Consider the following 17,451-nt stretch of genomic DNA (forward strand, 5'->3'; position numbering starts at 1 on the left):
AATGATAAGACAAAAGTTTGTAACTGCTTTATAAGGAAGTTTTTGCTTTTGGGTCCATGTTCAAATTTTGGTTTTGGCAGTTCTGCTCGTTTTTAGAGCGCCATTCGCTGGATTGTTGGGCAGTATCCACGTTATACTCATAAAACCACGTCTGGTCACAGTTGATGATGCGTTTGATGAATGTACGGTTCTTAAATATGGTCGAAGCCGTTCGACCTTTCCAAGCGACAACACTTCGCTCTATGTGCTTTTGAGGTCCATTTCTAGCTCAATGGGTATGTAAATAAGCAAAATTGCCGTATTTGGGACGAAGAACAACCTGAAGAGATTCAATAGCTGCCAATTCATGCAGGAAATCCATCGGTCCATATTTCTTCAAAAGTGATGCCGATGAGAACGTAACCGTCAATGGCGACCATTATCAAGCCATGATAACCAACTAGTTGATGCCTGAAATTGAAGCTCGTGATCTCTCCGACATTTGGTTTCAACAAGACGGCGCCTCTTCACACACATCGCATCATTCAATTCATTTATTGAGAGAACACTTTTCTGAGGCTAACACCGCGTTTTTGAAGCACTTTTTCTCGATTTTCATCGATTTGATGTCCGTACGGTTTTGAAATGGACCAGTCCGGGTCAAATTTGATCATATGGTACAAAAAAGGGGGTGTTCAAGAGCTTTTAAAATGTTTTTAGACAAACAAATAATTTACTTTACACGTAGTGCAAGCTCTTTAAAACATTTTAATTATAAACCACGTGCTCCAAATTAAGAAAATTCGCTTGGCTATTGAAGTAACAGGAATAATGCAAGACTGAAACTGCCTCAATACCCAGGACCGAAGGGATAAATACCGATAAAGCAGGATAAAACAGAGTCCCTAGACTACCAATGGTATAATATCTAGTCCAGCTATACTATGGACCATATAGATAGTAAATATTAGTAGACAAAGTTTTTTATTGAATGAATGATTGCGAGAGAGGCTATGGTATCGTTTAATAAAGAGATATGCATCGGCTACACAGAAATTGGTTAGATAAAAGCCCATGGATCGGATTGAAGAAAAATACTTTGTGATGTAGAACTGTACTTGGTATAAAAAACTAGAAGTTCCTATTAAATTTAAACTTTTACAATAACTAATTAACGAAATTGCGACAAATTTATAATAAAAAGTTCAGAAAGTTTAAAAATCTCTTAAGAAAAAAATATACACACATAGTCTTCCCTCTAGAAATTTAAATGAGCGAAACGCTTGATGCGACTATTTTCATTGATTAAAATGCGACAAAGTAAAAAAAAAAGATTACCGAGCTCAATTAACGGCATAATTTATGTAAAGGAATCTCTAATTTGAAGTATCCCACCACAAGTCTTATGCTTAATTCATCAAGCGATTATAATAATAGAAGCGGCTCCAAAGTCAAATCAGCCACGTTTGGGTAGCTCACTGCAACACCCACCGCGTACATGGGCCAACCGGGCACCGATCAGCAATTGCCTTAACGGCACAATCATTGTGCACGCACGCTCACTCACTGTGCGCCGACAACTCGCCGACTAGCCGACTGCTGCTGTCCCATTGTCCGACTGCCAGAGATCATTAGAAAGCGCCAGACAGCAGGAGCAGTGCATATGACATGACATTTGCGCTGCTGCGCGCTCCACGGCGGTACAACGGGCGGGTGGACAAGCGTGAGCCTGCAGGCGCGCTGGTGGATGCGCTACCGGAAATATGCGGACACTTGGACATGCTGACCGCCAGAGTCGCAACCGCATTACGCTAATGAGGCCTTGTACGCGCGCGCTTCAGAATAAAGTCACCGGCGGCGGCAGCGGTGGCAGCACAGATTTTCCACCAATTCAAAACGCGCGACCAAGTGAGTGCCGGGGCGGCGCGTTGGCACGACAGACGTCAGGCAACGAGAACGACGACAACTGAATTTACAATTCAATTGCCAACGACGAATCGCATTACAAACGAATTGTGGTGAATATTTAAATTTCGAGTGAAACAAAGTAGAGCAGTGGCGCTGGCGACCCAACCGCTGCAGCGGTAGAGATCAGCGCTGTGAGTGCAGTGTGGCGGCGTGGTGGTTACATTCTTATGCAATTCACTTAACAAGCAATTGCAACTCACGGCATAAAAGCAACAACAATCAGCAGCAGCACCGCCAGTGTTGCTGTCTTTCGGTCGCTTGTCTGATTTCCAGCAGCAATGCTTTTGTTACCGTTTATTAAGCATTGTTCTCATTATACTTCTGAGTTGTTCTTGTTGTTGCTGTTGCTGTAGCATTTGTTCTTTGCGCTGCGACACACACACACCGCCACCAGTACTCGTACATCTGTCATTATGTCAATTTAGGAAAAATGTTTGCAACAACAAAACGCGCACACAAACCGTGCTCTCAACCTGCCGCCGCCGCCGTTGCCGTCGCGGCAGGAGCCATTGCGGTGCAGCACTGGGAGGCAATTATGTCATTCCAATGCGACCACTGCCGCATTGACAGGCAACAACGAACAACAACAACATCAGCAATAGTAATTGTGAGCGCTGTGATAAAAAGCCAAAAATGCTTATAATAATAGCTCCGCGTCTGGCGCGCTGCAATAACTGCGAAAAGCATTGTCTTCAGCTGTCTCCGCGTTGTCGCCGCATTCCAGCGCTCCACCGCTTGCGCGCGAGCCGAAATAATAATTTTCAATTCTTTAACATTGCTCCAGTTTCACTTGCGACTTGAAGAGCTCTTTTAACAGCGCTCGGCCCAGCCCAGTACGGCGCTCAGCTAACTGTGTATGTACTATATATTTACAGTAACCAAATTGTTGACAAAAATGGTGATCAGCGTAAGTTTAAGCTAGTCTCTATGGGCGCAGTGCCAAGTTTTTGGGCGCTCCAATCAAGCGATACTTGACACTGACGTCATTTACTGTGAATTTACTACGAATGTCGATTTGAATGAAAAATTTTAATTGAATAAATTAATTTGAGCTGCTTAATATACTGCTCTGCCCAATCCACAGAAAGGGACACCCCACAATCTGCGCCAACTGCCGTGGGAGAAGAAATTTTCTCAACATCGCATATAAGGTTATATCGAGTGTATTGTGTGAAAGATTAAAGCTCACCATCAACAAACTGATTGGATTTTACCAGTGAGGCTTTAGGCCTGGAAATTAACAACTGACCAAATATTCATCATGCGCCAAATCTTGGAAAAGGCCTGTGAAAAGAGAGTCGACACGCACCACCTCTTCGTCGATGGTGATTTTGACAGCACGAAAAGAAGCTGCCTTTATGCCGCGATGTCTGAATTTGGTATCCCCGCAAAACTAATACCTAAAACTGACGTTGAGCAATACCAAAAGCTCCGTCAGGATCGGAAAGAACCTCTCCGAGTCGTTTGATACCAAACGAAGTTTCAGGCAAGAAGACTCCCTATGGAGCGGCTTCTTCAATCTACTCCTGGAGAAAATAATTCGAGCTGCAGAGCTGAATAGATAAGGTATACCACCGATAATAATGATTTCATTGGCCTCAACAACCTCGCCGTTAGTTCTGCTTTCTCCAGTTTAGACAAAGAAGCGAAGCAAATGCGTCTGATAGTGATCCCCAGCTTAATTGGTCGACATAAAGAACCAATGACTCAATGCTATTTATAATTGCACTAGTGATGCGAATATTGGAGGATTCGCAAAATAGTGGGGAACTTGAAATACCAGAACAATGTTGCGGACTGAAACTCATATTCAAAAGTATAAGTCTCTTGTCTTATCAAATTGAGATAGACGCGGAACCATTATATATACTTCATCAACATAAATTCGGTCAGCGAAGAAAATTAGCTGATGCGCTTTCCTTCTATCGTATGACTGTTGGATGATGGTCAGAGATGATTTTTAAGATAATTCGAACAACATAATCGCAACCACAGTGTCATCGAAATTTTACAACTCATAAAGAGCGCAATGTGAAAGCGCGTTCGAGGGACGACGTTAATTAAAGAGTTATTACTTCTAACGATCTGGCGGCAATAAAAACTAATGTCAAATCTATTCGAGCAAAAACTAAAGTTACGAGCATACCTGGCTCTGCAAAACCGGGATGTATCAATTAATGAGCTTTAAGGTTTCAAAGTGTTTCACTCGGTTTATTGCTCATTTACTGGCGATTAAATGAGCGCACTCATTCATCTGACAAAGCATATTTGCCGCTATAAATTCCCTACACTTAGCCGAAGTGATTAAATAACGAGGACAGGAAGCGGCAAGCGGAGAGTCAGAGCGGCGGCGGCGGTAAGTGCAGAGAGTAAGGGACATAACAGGAACTGATGGAAAACCACTTAATTATCTACTTGATGAGGGTTTCATACAAAAGCATTGCCGCTATCGAACTGATGAGGATGTTGTTGTTGTTCATATACGCAGATGCGTCGTCTTTGCAATTGTGCGTAAATGTCGTAAATGACGTCTTCTCATGCCGCTGGTGCTGCCAAAGGAAATGCGCGGCGCAGTGCGATTGCTTAGTGTAACGATAGAATTAAGTTGTCAAAGTGTCACAGCAGTAAGACTGTGCGCGATGTAAGGCGACAACGAACGACAATGGTCAAGCACATCAACAAACGCGACGAACGAGAAAGGGAAGCAAGAGCGGCCACAGCAGCGACAGTAATGTAGTTGCTTTTAATGTGTCAGCCGCGCCGTAGGAGCGGTGAGCGGGCTGCAACGCGGCGGATTAACTAAGCGCAGGAGCGATAAATACTCAAATAGCGACGCGGCGCGGCCAAGCTAAAAGCCACTGCTGACGCGTTGATGTTATGGAATTTTTGCATTACGCGCAATTCAGATGCTGACTAAATTCCGCGCGCAAATACGTCACTAAAAGCAGGACGCATTTTAGTTGGACATTGAAGGGACGAGCGCGGCGTGCGCGTTGAAGCAAATGTATAACACTCAAATTCAATTGACAAGACAAACAGTGTGCCTCTGTGAATGTTGCAATGAAGCGCATTAAGCGCTGCAATAAAAATGAAGCGAAAGCAAATAAGTGAATATAAAAAGGGAGGCGCTGTGCTACTTTTATATTTCCAGCGTTAATTTATTCCCAAGTGAGCGCGCGCGCTTGCGTGCGCGGATTGAAGAGCGACTGCCGCGTTGCACCTATGACTACGCTGAGATGCTGAAGCTGCACACAATCAAAGAACCAACTAACCGAAGCTTCAACTGTCCCAGCCGCCACACATATATCCGCAAGCAATCCGTTGCTGCAGTCAAGCCAATCAACGGTGCACATATTTCGCAAAAGTCAGCGCATCAGCCTTGCGTCAGTCAATCCATTTTACCACCCTGCGTAAGCTGCGGCGCGCTCGTCCCAACATTCAACGTTTGAAAGCGCACGCAATTGCGCACAATGCTGGACTCTTTAGTGGTCTGGCGCATTAGTTGACACCGCCGCCACAGCCACAGCCGTCGCTGTCGCTGTTGCTTTTGCTGATTGCTGCCAATGCAGTTATAAAAAACTGGCATAATCTTTGGCGCATTTTATATTTCCGGCTTTATGGTCACAATTGCTTTATCGCGGCAGCAATGCGCATTGAATGGTTCATTAAAAAGCGTTTGCCACAAAACAAAAAGTTTTTTTTCGCTACTCCTAGCTAGCATCGCGGAATTGCGGCGGTCATTAAAAATTGATACTCAATCAAAATGGAAAAATGTCCAGCGTTGCGGCGTTATTAAGCGAAAATGTGCACGTGATTGCGTCGACGTGCAACGAGTGATGATGATGATGACTTTTCATCGGCGCACATTCGAAGGAGTCATAAAGATTTTAACGGTGCGCAAGGAAAATTAAAATTTATCATTTCTGCCGAAAATCACTTCCCTTGATCGATGGATAAGAGGAAAATGCACCTTCGAGATGCCTACAAAGTAATTGAAGTGGCTTTAATCCGTGCGCTTTTACTGTTTTCAGATGCGCTCAGTTATAATTGAGCCACGCACATCTCTGATATCACCCGAAATATCGCCTACCACTTGATTTCATGGCTACTTGCGAGTGTGAGTGCTTACCTATAAACCACCAGAATTGGACTTTGCGGGGAAGTGAGAAGCGATAAGTCGGCTTCAAAATAAATATGTTAATGGTAGTTGTTGTTATAAGTTCAATATGCGAAAAGACTAGAATATGGGAGCGGTCCGAAAAGTACTTAGCCTCACTGCAGAATGGTGCCACTATCACGAAGATAATTTTTTATAGTGTTAAAAAGAGCAATTGGGGTCAGTGATTCGATTTTTGTTCTTGTAAAGGAAAGCGGGCAGTAAAGTGTGCTTGGATCCTGTATACAGTGACTATTTGCCATCTGTGGCGACTGACAGCCCGTGTTTTAACATGATTTCTGGTCGGTGTTCAATGAGCAACGCCCCGATGTCGCGAAAATTGCTAACACAATCGTTTGAAGGTACATGAGACAGCTGAGACAATGGGTCATACTCCGATGAAACATGGATACACTGGTACACACCAGAGAACAAACTTCACCCGACATACTGCCTCAGAAGACTCCAGTAGACGTACTTTTTGGTCGGGTCAAAGTGGTTGCAGCCTCGGTGAGTCAAGTATATCAAGTGAAAGAGACCATTTTCTCAGAGTTTCGTTTTTCTCGAGCTCGAGACACAAAATATTCACCATTTGACTCGTTTACAGCAAATTAGTATGTTTCATACCAAAGTTTGTCGGACATAACTATTACCCAATCGCGAAGTTTTAGTCAGTTCCCGGTGTTTTGGTTGTTTTTGTTGTTGTAGCGAGTACCCAAGTTCTGTTTGGAGGAAAGTCCAAAATCAACTGCCATGGAAATCACTTAGGGTTAGGTCCAAGAAACGGCCTGTTTGAGGGGGAAACGATCAAAGAGAGAGGGGTTTTAAGTGAATGAGTTTAGCAGGGCATACAAAAAGGTGGGTAGTGTCAAGCGAGGACTCTTTGCTCGCAGATCATTTATTTAGTATGTCAGGATCTTTTTCGGATAGAGGAGTTTAAGCTGCTACAGTATTCAGAATGAAATTGCGCTGGGCTTACTCTGATTTTACGTAGCAGCTCGAGCTCACGGTCTGCGATGGGTGGTATTTTGACTCCAAGGAAGTTGGGTCGGTATGTTTTTGATGTTCGTTGACGTTTTATACGAACGTCGTTCCCAGGGGGTGGTTCGACTTCAAGCAAAAGACTGCAAGGTCATGTTGTTGTTATATTGAAAGGAGACTATGTAATTAACCATTCCTAAAATTTTCGTTTTTTTCGAGCTCGAGACACAAAGTAATCATCAGCAAAATTAGTAGTATGTTTCATACCAAAGGTTGTCGGACATGACCATTACCCAATCGCAAAGTTTTAGTCAATTCCGTATGTGCCGTTTGTTTTTGTTGTTGTAGCGAGTACCTAAGCTCTGTTTGGGGGAAAGCTCAAAATCAACTGTCATGGAAAGACTTAACGGTAGATCCAAGAAACGTGCTGTTTCGACGGGGTCGGACCAAAGGGAGAAGGGTGTCAGATGAGTTGGGTTAGCCGGGCATGCAAAGAGGTGGCCAGTGGCATGCGGGGACTCATTGCATGCTGGACATATATTGGATATATCGGGTTCTATTCTAGGTAAATATGAGTTTAACCTGCTACAGTATTCAGAACGAAGCTGCGCAAAGGTAAATCCCGTTTCTCGCTGCAACTCGAGCTCTTCGTCTGCAATAGGTGATGGTTTGACTCCAAATACACCATTCATTGAGAGGGAATCGATGAAAACCACTGTGAATGGCGATCAGTGCTTGTCGGAAGTTAGTTCCGTCCGAAATCTGGTTGGCGTATTGTTGAGGACTGACCTCTAGACGCTCAAGGAGGTGACTGCAGGCATGATTTCTGGGAAAGCACCCCAGCAGGAATTGCTTGGAGAGGAGTTCAGTCTCCTTAACTAGGAGCATACGGGCCTCCCTATGCAGGTGTTCGATAGGAGACATCAAGTGGCATTCTGTCGTAGTTTGGAGTGCAGTGTTCTGAGAAGTTTGGAACTTCCTCGTTTGCGTTTCACTACATCCAGGGGACACTGCAGGGTCAGTTAGGGTTTCTGGTTGAAGAGGAGCGCATTATGTGCCTCAACCAGAAGCATGCACTCCACACTATATAGTGGTTCAACGGAAGACATTAAGATAAACCCTATAATAGTCTGGAGGCCTTAAGGCATATTTTTAAAAAAGTTAATTTCTAATAGGGATTTTCTCCGAACCCACCAAATGTAAGAGGTTATGTTGAAAAGGAGTTTGTGGCAGGATAGTGACAATGATTTTGTGATCGAATCACAATCTGTAAAAGACACTTGAAACTTATCAAAAGTAGAAATCTAGGTAGACCCCGGTCCACTAATATTTCATTTGGACTTGCTTACAGGGCGCAGATCTGCCATAACAGACTAGCAGGACAGAGATCGCCTCCGCCCGTGAATACTTAATAAAAAGCTCGCTTGTAAGGCACAGCGACATTTTACCAGACGGCATAATCTATTGACGCGGAAGGCGGCGCTGGCATGTCGCTGCTGAAACCGCACGAAAATTAGATAGAAAGGTATTAGTATTAACGCCGCAATATATCTTTGGAAAATCAGCGAGCTAACGACATTCGGGGATTTATTGTGCGTGCGATAAGAAACTACATCGTTCAAATGTGCGATTACACATACACGTGTACGCACAGAAAGACATGTTGCTGCAGTGTGTCTGCTTGTAAAAAAAGTGCACACGAGCTTGTAAACATCTCCGCGCAGACGCATTTGTACATAAATTACAGGAATACATTTTCACGCACACACACACATGTACATAAAAGAACATGAATATGTATGAGCATGTACATATGTGTGTGAAGCAGGCGCGCCAGCTAGTCAGCACCCGCATGCGCCGTAGTCCACAAGCTGCCACCTGCAAGCCAACGAGGACACAAACTAAGCAACAACAACAACTAAACGCCGCCAATGACATGCAGCAAGTGTGCGGCGGACAGTTACACTTTAAAAATGCGTAGACTTGGAAACATTTACTAAATCGTAAATTTCGGCTCGAACAAATTCGCATAGCGCAACAAGATTTACGAGCCAAATTGCAATGCAATTATAGAAAAAGTAAAAAAAAAAAAATACTTAAATCAATTAATAAAAATATTGACATTTTCTCACCAAAAATGGTTAGTTGCAGCAATGTGCTTATACACACATATACACGCGCTGAATTAAAAAAAAAAAATTAGTGAGCGCATGCGCATTGGCCACTTTTAGGATTGCATTTTAAAATGCAAATTTCTCAATTAATGCAAAGCAACTTTGATTGATGGAAAATATTGCTGATAAGTACTGAATTATTTACTTAAATTACGCAGGCGATAATAAGCGATTAAGTACAACAAACTTCGTCAAGGCTTAAAACCGCTTTGAACTTCGATTGCGCCGGAGTTATGCAATGTGAAATGCCACTGTTCAACGTTGGCAAATAAAATCTATGCTAAACATAATAATAAAATGTCTAAGTTGAAACCGAAATACATACATACATATATTATGGTAAAAATTACACATACTTTTACAGTAATTGGCTAATGACAATAACTTAACTATAAATCTTGCCACACATTGAAGCGGATCGCACGCATAAATCCAAAGTCCAAAGTTCGGTAAGGAAGCTTTAGACAACTTGCAATTGCAATGTACGCTCCTCCGTTAGCGACGACGCGGTGTTATCGTAACGCACGAATTTGTTTACTTGGAATGCTTCATCTTCGTGGTAATCTGTGTCGACGACAAATACGTCAACCACCTTTTCGATGATATACTGCTCCTGCTGCAGTACATTAGTTAGTAGTAACGGACTGATTTTGATTAGGCCTAGACGCGCTGGACAAACTGTGAGCGGAAATTCGCGTTGTTCGCCTGGCGCCAATTTACCAATGCCAAATTCAGCTGCACCCGTATAATCGCAACCAAACTCCAGCGGTGCTTCTAGTTTCGCCAGCAAATCCATTATGCGTTCCGCGGTATTTGTAACGCGACATACAAACGTGAAAGGTTCGCCTATTTTAACAATATTCTGCGCATCGATTACTTCCAGGCGCACATCTTTGTATTCAAATGGCTGTAGGAAGTTGTGATTAACTAAATGTAAATGCTTTAAATATTTGCATAAAATACCAAACGTTGCAGTTGACTGGTTTGCAAACGCCCCTTTTCGCCGAGATTCGAACGCCACACGATGTCTAATTTTCCCACATTGTTTGCTTGTCGTAAAGCTTTTATGTCTTTCGCGATTTCGGCTTTGGGCTAAAGAAAGTTGTTTATAATAATTATGATTAATAAATGTGTGGAGCTTATAATACCTTTATGCAATATAAAAACTGGCAGCTATTATTTGGTTGTAACATATTTTTAGAAGAGAACACTGACTCGCCATTCGATAAGGTGTTCAGCGGTGTGACGGTGTAGTGTTCCGAACTGTCCAACTCGACCTTCTCCAGGCAAAATGGTCCGGTGGTAATATTTTGTATCTGCGCTTCCAAATAAATTTCATCCATTTCAGCATTGTAAAACTTAGTTTTCACATCAAGTGGTTTGAGTACTTGAAATTTGAAGAATTTACGAAAAGATTGTGGAAATCCAGCAGGAGTGGTATAATTCACTTCACACACCAAACTGAAAAGATTTAACACGTCAATAGGCTTACAGGATTCTTTAGCACATTGTTTACTTACATATGTGTGCCAATTTCTTTGACTTCGTAACGTATGACATCGTCAAGCGTTTGTTCAGGTGATAGCGTAGTGCTCGTTTGCTTTTCATTCATGGGTAAATTAATACGCGTGGTGTTGGACTGTAGGTCAGCTTTCACTGTAACGCCTTCCACAGAGTAAGTAGTACAATTGTGGACGCAAATGTAGCTGGCGAATGTTTCACCTGTTGACAAAAGTAGTATGAAAACAGACTTTTAAAGATCAATAAATATATTACCTAAATATATAGAACCGAACGACTGTGGCAGTAGCATAAATTGTCCTGCGGCTAATGTTTCCGCACCCGCTACTGTAGTACTTTCGTGCTCAACCATACGACGACGAAATGTTTGCTGTGGCAAATCTCGATTTTCGCAGGAAATCACTTGTGGACCAATGAGGGTAGGCCTTGTCAGCCTCATCACTTAAAGCAACGGCAGTAAGTAAAGATATTATACATTTATTATTTTACTTACCCTTCAAGGCCAACAAATGCTCACCCTGCTCCAGACTCATTGTAATCTCAATGTTTATTTTTGCACATCACAGGTAAAAATAAAATAAATTTTATCTTTTAGACAATTTGCTAACAAAAACACCAATGTGAAACGTCAACGCAACAATAGTAAATGCCATATCATCTCATATTTTGATCAAACAATGTTAGTTATAGTTATATCACTTATAATTATTCAAATTTTATATGCAAGCTCCCAATAAAACAAAAATTATGAGTTTTAAAAGTGTAAAACTTTAAATATGTAATAAAGAGAAAATATATTCACAAATCATGTTGAAAAAATTATACGCTTATTGCGTGACAGAACACTGGCAACTCGATCAATATACAAGAACAAAATACCAAACAGCTGACCAAGCCCGGCAAATTATTTTTGACATTTCTACTCATGTTCAAGTCAAGTAAACAAATGATTTGTTGTACATTTCAAAAATAAATATACAATCTAGAAGCACTTGCATAAAAACAGCAATGGAGGGTAATACCGAGGAAGAGGTTAGCAATCAAGATCCTTTACCACTTGAACGATCAGGAGTCGTCAGGGAAATCGGCAATCAAGCTGTATGGAGTTTGTCATCCTGCAAACCAGGTGAATACGATTATAAATACAGCTTATGATCAAGCGCTGAGAAGGATTTTTTGCAGGGTTTGGCGTTGAACGTCTGCGAGATAATATAATTGACACCTATTGGCAGTCAGATGGTCAACTTCCACATCTTGTCAATGTACAGTTTCATAGGAAAACTCGTATTAGTGCTGTTTATTTGTATGCTGACTACAAATTAGATGAAAGCTACACGCCATCACGTATTTCGCTGCGGACTGGCTCCAATTTCAATGACTTACAAGAGTTGCAAAATCAAGAACTTTTCGAACCAACAGGTGAGTACGGACACTTAACAATTGCGGTGATATATATAAAGCCTAATTTCAGGATGGACTGCTATACATGTGGAAAATGGCAAATCTCGTCCTGTACGTATATATATGTTACAAATTGCGATAGTGGCAAATCATCAGAATGGCAGAGACACTCACTTGCGACAAATACGCATACACGCACCAGTCGAAAATTCGAAAGAGAAATTTACTTCGATCACTTTCAAGAAATACGATAATATAAGATAAGGAATTTTGGCTAATAAGTAAGAATATAATTGTTTAAATTACTATATAAACTTACCCCTTAGTTGTAATAATAAATATTTTGTCAATAAAAACATGGTTGTTGTATAAATTGCAAACACTTGTGACTGTTCTCTAGCACTAAGTTCCGTCAAGGAGTACGTTGGTAATATGCGCACATCTACCCACAGTACTATTCTAACAATATATATTTTTAAATTTTAATTTCACATCTTGTATTTTTTTAGATTAGCTAAAACTTTGAATTGAACCAACACTATTTACCGTCAGCATTTGGTATATTTACGAAGGACTTCCATCCGCGCTATTCAAATTAGACACAGGGTGGTGCAGTTTGATTGAAAATGCGCGATTATAAAATGTCATATTTGACAATCATATGTTTGTCAAATGCACACCGGCAATAAGATTTTTGTTTAGCCCAGTTGAAATAGTAAATATTGTATAATCACGTAAACAATAAGACATTTCTTAAATTAATTGTGCTATAATTTTTAATAATGTGGCCTATTCTAATGGCAATATTAAGACGAAATGCGGTCTACATAACACTCCCTATTGCTGGAGTTGTGGGATTCATTGGGTACAACCTGGAAAGTATACTGTCTGATAAATACACGCCATATAACAGTAAGTGTATTCAGAATAATTAATGCCATTTCACATATCTGATAAATATTTAATTACAACAGAATCCATACTTGAAAATCGAGCTGAACGATTAGCGGAGGAAGAGTTGGCTGATCCAACACGTGTGGAGAAGTTGCGGCTAAATGTGAATGTTCTAGAAAGAAATTTGTCTCCTTCCTTGCAACCAAAGTAATTATTATAAGACTATGGTACTTTAGGATTGAAATACTCGTATTTGCTTCTAAAATTTTTTGTATTTTGTTTCATTAAAATGATGTTTTCATCTAAAATCTTTTTCACATCTTATGTAAGAAAAAATAGTAAATATTATATGGTTTATGGATGTTATGAAATCGCAATATAAAATAATGTAATTGTATAAGAAAAATATGCCTACATTTTATTTCAATTCACAACTACAAAGCATCCAGTTTGTTTGACTGAAATCGTTTTCAATAGTTCTATTGTACGTATAAATGCAGGTGAGAAAATTGCAGTTAGTAGATAGTGCAAAAAAGAAGTAACACATACTCTGACTTTGATATGGTCAGTTGTAACTTTGTCCACAAGGACATCCCTTGCGGGGATCGAACCCGCGACCTTTGGATTAGAAGTCCAACGCGCTATCCTCTGCGCCAAAGGGACGAACGGAGGAGCGCCGCCCATGTGCTCTCACAGATATATAGCAAGGTTAATCCTTTAGAACAGAATATATTGTGGCACACTCATCATTTCGTTAACTAAAATTTATTCAAATGCTATCTTACTTCTAAAGGCGAAAAGTTGCTAAGCAGTATAACTGTTAATTTTGTAAAATGATTGATTACTGAGTGTGCAAAAAAATCACCATTATTTACTAATGACATCCCTTGCGGGGATCGAACCCGCGACCTTTGGATTAGAAGTCCAACGCGCTATCCTCTGCGCCAAAGGGACAAGTGGTCGGTGCTTGCAAAATGACAAATACAAAACTGCTGACAAGCTACCACAGAGTGCTCCACGTCAGCACTTTTCAAAGTAGGGTGTGTTTACAGAGCAAATAACAAGGAAATCTCAAATAATGAAGAGATTTTGTTCTAAAAATAAATAATTCATATTCACAGAGTATATCAATAGCCTATTATTTCCCCAGTACGAAATTATAAACAAATATAATTTATATAACAATTTACAAGCAATCGAATTTAAATAAAAAGAGAAATTAGAAATTCGTAAATAATAAATATCTGCGAATAATATTTATAATATACCTTACGAACTACATACATATCCGGTGAACATGTTCTGGTAATATCTGGTAAAGGACATACTGTTGTAATCGTATCTTATTCATCGAATACCTTTCCCCACATCTTATGGTATATACGGTAGTCAAGTAAAATCGTAATTTCCATGTCACACTTATCCTACTAAACCTGAGCTTATTTTCACTGCGCCAAAATGTGCGCAACTTATGTTATGTTAATCTTTGACATGGCAGAATATCTGCGCTATAATTTATGGATGAGTGGTGCTCAATTAGCGCTGGATGTGCGATTTTAATGCACTACCGCCGGACCTCTATAAAATTGCTATCTCGTATCATCTTTGCACTCAAACCATATTATGCCTTCGATGAAACTATTTATGTCCAATATGATTTTTGTGGACAGCCATTCAGGTTGATATCTGATGTGTTCCAAATGTTATGTGTCTGATTTATGCTAGAGTTGGACATTCACAAAGAAAGTAGAAGCCTCTTTCCTTATTCCCTTCTAGTTGTCGCGAGCCTTAAAATACTATTCCTGGATCTACGGAGTAAGTCTTTTGTTCTAGTCTTATCATATTTGGACCATTTTGACTTCGTTATCTTGCAGTTGGTTATTGATTTCCATCTGCATTGTGATATTTTTTTATAGTTAGCCCTCTTTTGATCGTTCCCAGCGGACATGGTATTAACTCCGCTTCGAATTCATCTAAAGAGGCTTCTGATTTGGCCAAATCGTCAGCTTTTCCATTACCGAGAATGTTTCTGTGGACGGGAACCCAAATAAAGGAGAGGTGGGGTTTACTCGCTACTGAGCTTAAAGCCTTTTTGCAATTGTTAACTATGCTGGAGTTAATTAGTAGCGCCGATAATGCCAGCAGTGCTGCTTTATGAAGTGAACCTAATGGACAAAATTTACGAATTTCATGTATAAAGAATGCGAAAATTAAAAATTTTATACCTTGCGGGGTTTCGCAATACAAATCGCGAATGTTACAGACGACAATTCTGTATTTTATATTCTAAATAGGCTTCTTTTTCTGTAAATTATTACATTTGTCTTAAATATCGTTTCAGGAGTTCGTTTATATTTTGTGGAATATCAGTGCAGTGATTTTTTTTTTATTTTTGTTCTGGAACATTTCATTTATATGCGCCTTTCGGTTCATTGTTAAATACAGCCTCGGTGGCGCAGTAGGCAGCGCGTAAGTCTCATAATCTTAAGGTCGTGAGTTCGAGCCTCACCCGGGGCATAAATTTTTTACTTCGCTGACTTCTTTACTTACAATACGAATGCAAATAAGTTTACGTTAACAAAAGAACTTCTAAGGAATATTTGCACACTCTGTCTTTGTTGCTGATTTTGTATGCACTCAACTTAGTGGCATATGTTCATATTTGCTCCATTTTAATATCCTTTGGGTCGCTTAGTTCTCTTTGTTCTCAAATGCAGTTTATTACAGATTTTCTCTTATACATTTTCACCATTCTCCTAAACTTACATACCAAACAAATGTTGCAACTTAAATCTATTGAGAAAATATTAGCTCACTTAATTAACATCAATTACCAGTTGTTTTCTTAAAATTTAGAAAATCTATTTTCAGTTCCATTATAACTGCTGATGCTCTATTCAGCTTTGGCATGGTTGCTCACTTGCCCATGCGTTGTATGGACCACTCTTGTTGGCAGAGCGGACAGCGGTTATTTTGTTTCACCCAGAGCGACATGCAACAATGATGGAATGAGTGATTACATTCTCCCCAAACTACTACGCAGTCCTGGCGTCCAAGTACCTCACGTTTATTCTCCGCCTGACAACGTAGACAAGCGTCTGGAAGAAAGCAGACGAGAAAGATGAGCAAAGTTGAGAAAATACTAAGATGATAAATTACTTATGTAAAGGTTTTATTTGCGATTTCTACAAATTTACATTTTAGATAAAAATAAAAATACTTTTCAACACACTTACAGAGTAGACAATCAACTAAGCGTGTATCTATGTATGCATGTGCATACAAACTATTTTATATACATACATAATACATAATATTTGCGCTGAATTCTAATTGCCTCACAATACAATATCAACCGACAAATGTAAACACTTGAGGAAATTAGGGGACATATTGTGCCATCCAAACCGTGTGTCCACCCACCTGCATATACATATACATATGTACATATGTGAGGGTGTGAGCGCATGTGTTCGCAAGCCCTCAATAAAGCGTTTGCTGGAGGTAACAAATGCGCCACTGACGACATTGAACTTCAATTAGTAATGATTTGCATGCTCGCAATTCCTGTAAATTTACTGGCGCACGCACATGAATATAAACAATGGCAATAATGTGCTCACTCCTCCACTTCCTTCGCTGCGGTCTATTATCATCATTGGTCGATTTCATCATTTCAACGTTTGTTGAGCATTGGAGAGCGCCATCAATAGCAATAATTGAAACAACATCATTTTTCTCGCGCCTGTTTATCCAATAACAACAATAAATATAGTTAAAACTAGAAAATTGGAAAGCGAAATAGTTCTACCCGCCGTGCCTACATTTTGGGTCACCTATGACGCAAATGCGAATTTTTTCAGCAATTTGTTGTGTTGAATGGAAAGTATGTATGTTTTATAAACACATTTTGCAAAATTTATACTTACATATATACAAAATATAAAAATAAAAAATATTAAAAATGCCAGAGTGTAGAATGTAGTACACATATGTATGTACATACGTGCATGTTGGTAAAACATTTTTGATCATGCATGTTCTATATTTGAAATAGGAATTTTTTAAGAAAATTCTTCAATGAATACATAATATAAAAAGCTTTAGTAAAGCAAGTGGCATCTTACCGGGAGGTTATTCAGGAGTTTCGTGTTTAATATAATTAGCTAAAGAATTTTTACCAACAAAACAAATTCAACCTGGACTAGTCCACTCAAACTACTTACGTGCTCAAACCAAAAATGTTTTCCTAAATTGATACTACCTTCTTAACGTTCGTGTGAAGGTTTGATCTCAATATGTCAATTGGAGTGTGTTTGACAGTTGGCGATTTTGATCATGAAAAAAATGGAGCACTAAGTTCGCTAAGTTGAAAGG

At 40.0% G+C, this 17,451-nt stretch overlaps 5 protein-coding genes and 3 non-coding genes across 10 annotated transcripts in view; 3 read left to right on the top strand and 5 right to left on the bottom strand.

The window, feature by feature from the left end:
• Positions 1-12,725, bottom strand: part of LOC126755255 (protein grainyhead) — a 295,720-nt gene extending 282,995 nt beyond the window's left edge. For 2 of the 3 annotated variants that reach the window (XM_050467678.1, XM_050467680.1), the window contains exon 1: positions 12,500-12,724. The gene's annotated coding sequence lies outside the window, so the exon portion shown is untranslated. Of the gene's footprint in view, positions 1-12,499 lie in introns of all 3 variants that reach the window. The other variant, XM_050467682.1, reaches the window with a different exon arrangement.
• Positions 9,565-11,434, bottom strand: LOC126755265 (probable trafficking protein particle complex subunit 13 homolog). The gene is made up of 6 exons (XM_050467709.1): positions 11,273-11,434; positions 11,035-11,220; positions 10,779-10,980; positions 10,407-10,719; positions 10,222-10,350; positions 9,565-10,165 (listed from the first exon to the last, which is right to left on the bottom strand). Exons 1-6 carry the CDS (start codon positions 11,310-11,312, stop codon positions 9,719-9,721), a joined length of 1,317 nt encoding a protein of 438 aa, XP_050323666.1. The 5' UTR covers positions 11,313-11,434; the 3' UTR covers positions 9,565-9,718.
• On the top strand, positions 11,684-12,560 carry LOC126755273 (anaphase-promoting complex subunit 10). Its single transcript, XM_050467721.1, has 3 exons — positions 11,684-11,905; positions 11,962-12,198; positions 12,251-12,560. The coding sequence occupies exons 1-3, from the start codon at positions 11,788-11,790 to the stop codon at positions 12,442-12,444; spliced, it is 549 nt and encodes a 182-aa protein (XP_050323678.1). The 5' UTR covers positions 11,684-11,787; the 3' UTR covers positions 12,445-12,560.
• Positions 12,726-12,839: 114 nt separating the features above from the next.
• LOC126755277 (small integral membrane protein 12) lies at positions 12,840-13,480 on the top strand. Its single transcript, XM_050467726.1, has 2 exons — positions 12,840-13,092; positions 13,155-13,480. Exons 1-2 carry the CDS (start codon positions 12,963-12,965, stop codon positions 13,283-13,285), a joined length of 261 nt encoding a protein of 86 aa, XP_050323683.1. The 5' UTR covers positions 12,840-12,962; the 3' UTR covers positions 13,286-13,480.
• Positions 13,481-13,664: 184 nt separating this feature from the next.
• Positions 13,665-13,737, bottom strand: Trnar-ucu (transfer RNA arginine (anticodon UCU)). The gene has a single exon. It is a non-coding gene; the product is annotated as a tRNA-Arg (tRNA).
• A 218-nt stretch (positions 13,738-13,955) lies between these two features.
• On the bottom strand, positions 13,956-14,028 carry Trnar-ucu (transfer RNA arginine (anticodon UCU)). Its single transcript has one exon. It is a non-coding gene; the product is annotated as a tRNA-Arg (tRNA).
• A 1,490-nt stretch (positions 14,029-15,518) lies between these two features.
• On the top strand, positions 15,519-15,591 carry Trnam-cau (transfer RNA methionine (anticodon CAU)). Its single transcript has one exon. It is a non-coding gene; the product is annotated as a tRNA-Met (tRNA).
• Positions 15,592-15,769: 178 nt separating this feature from the next.
• LOC126755276 (RING-box protein 2) overlaps positions 15,770-17,451 on the bottom strand; it is a 42,478-nt gene continuing 40,796 nt past the window's right edge. The window contains exon 2 of the mRNA XM_050467725.1: positions 15,770-16,172. Coding sequence (XP_050323682.1) covers positions 15,991-16,172 — 182 coding nt within the window. The 3' untranslated portion in view covers positions 15,770-15,990. The remainder of the gene's footprint in view (positions 16,173-17,451) is intronic.

Source organism: Bactrocera neohumeralis, chromosome 4 (genome assembly GCF_024586455.1).
Source record: "Bactrocera neohumeralis isolate Rockhampton chromosome 4, APGP_CSIRO_Bneo_wtdbg2-racon-allhic-juicebox.fasta_v2, whole genome shotgun sequence".
In the NCBI taxonomy this organism is placed as follows: domain Eukaryota; kingdom Metazoa; phylum Arthropoda; class Insecta; order Diptera; family Tephritidae; genus Bactrocera; species Bactrocera neohumeralis.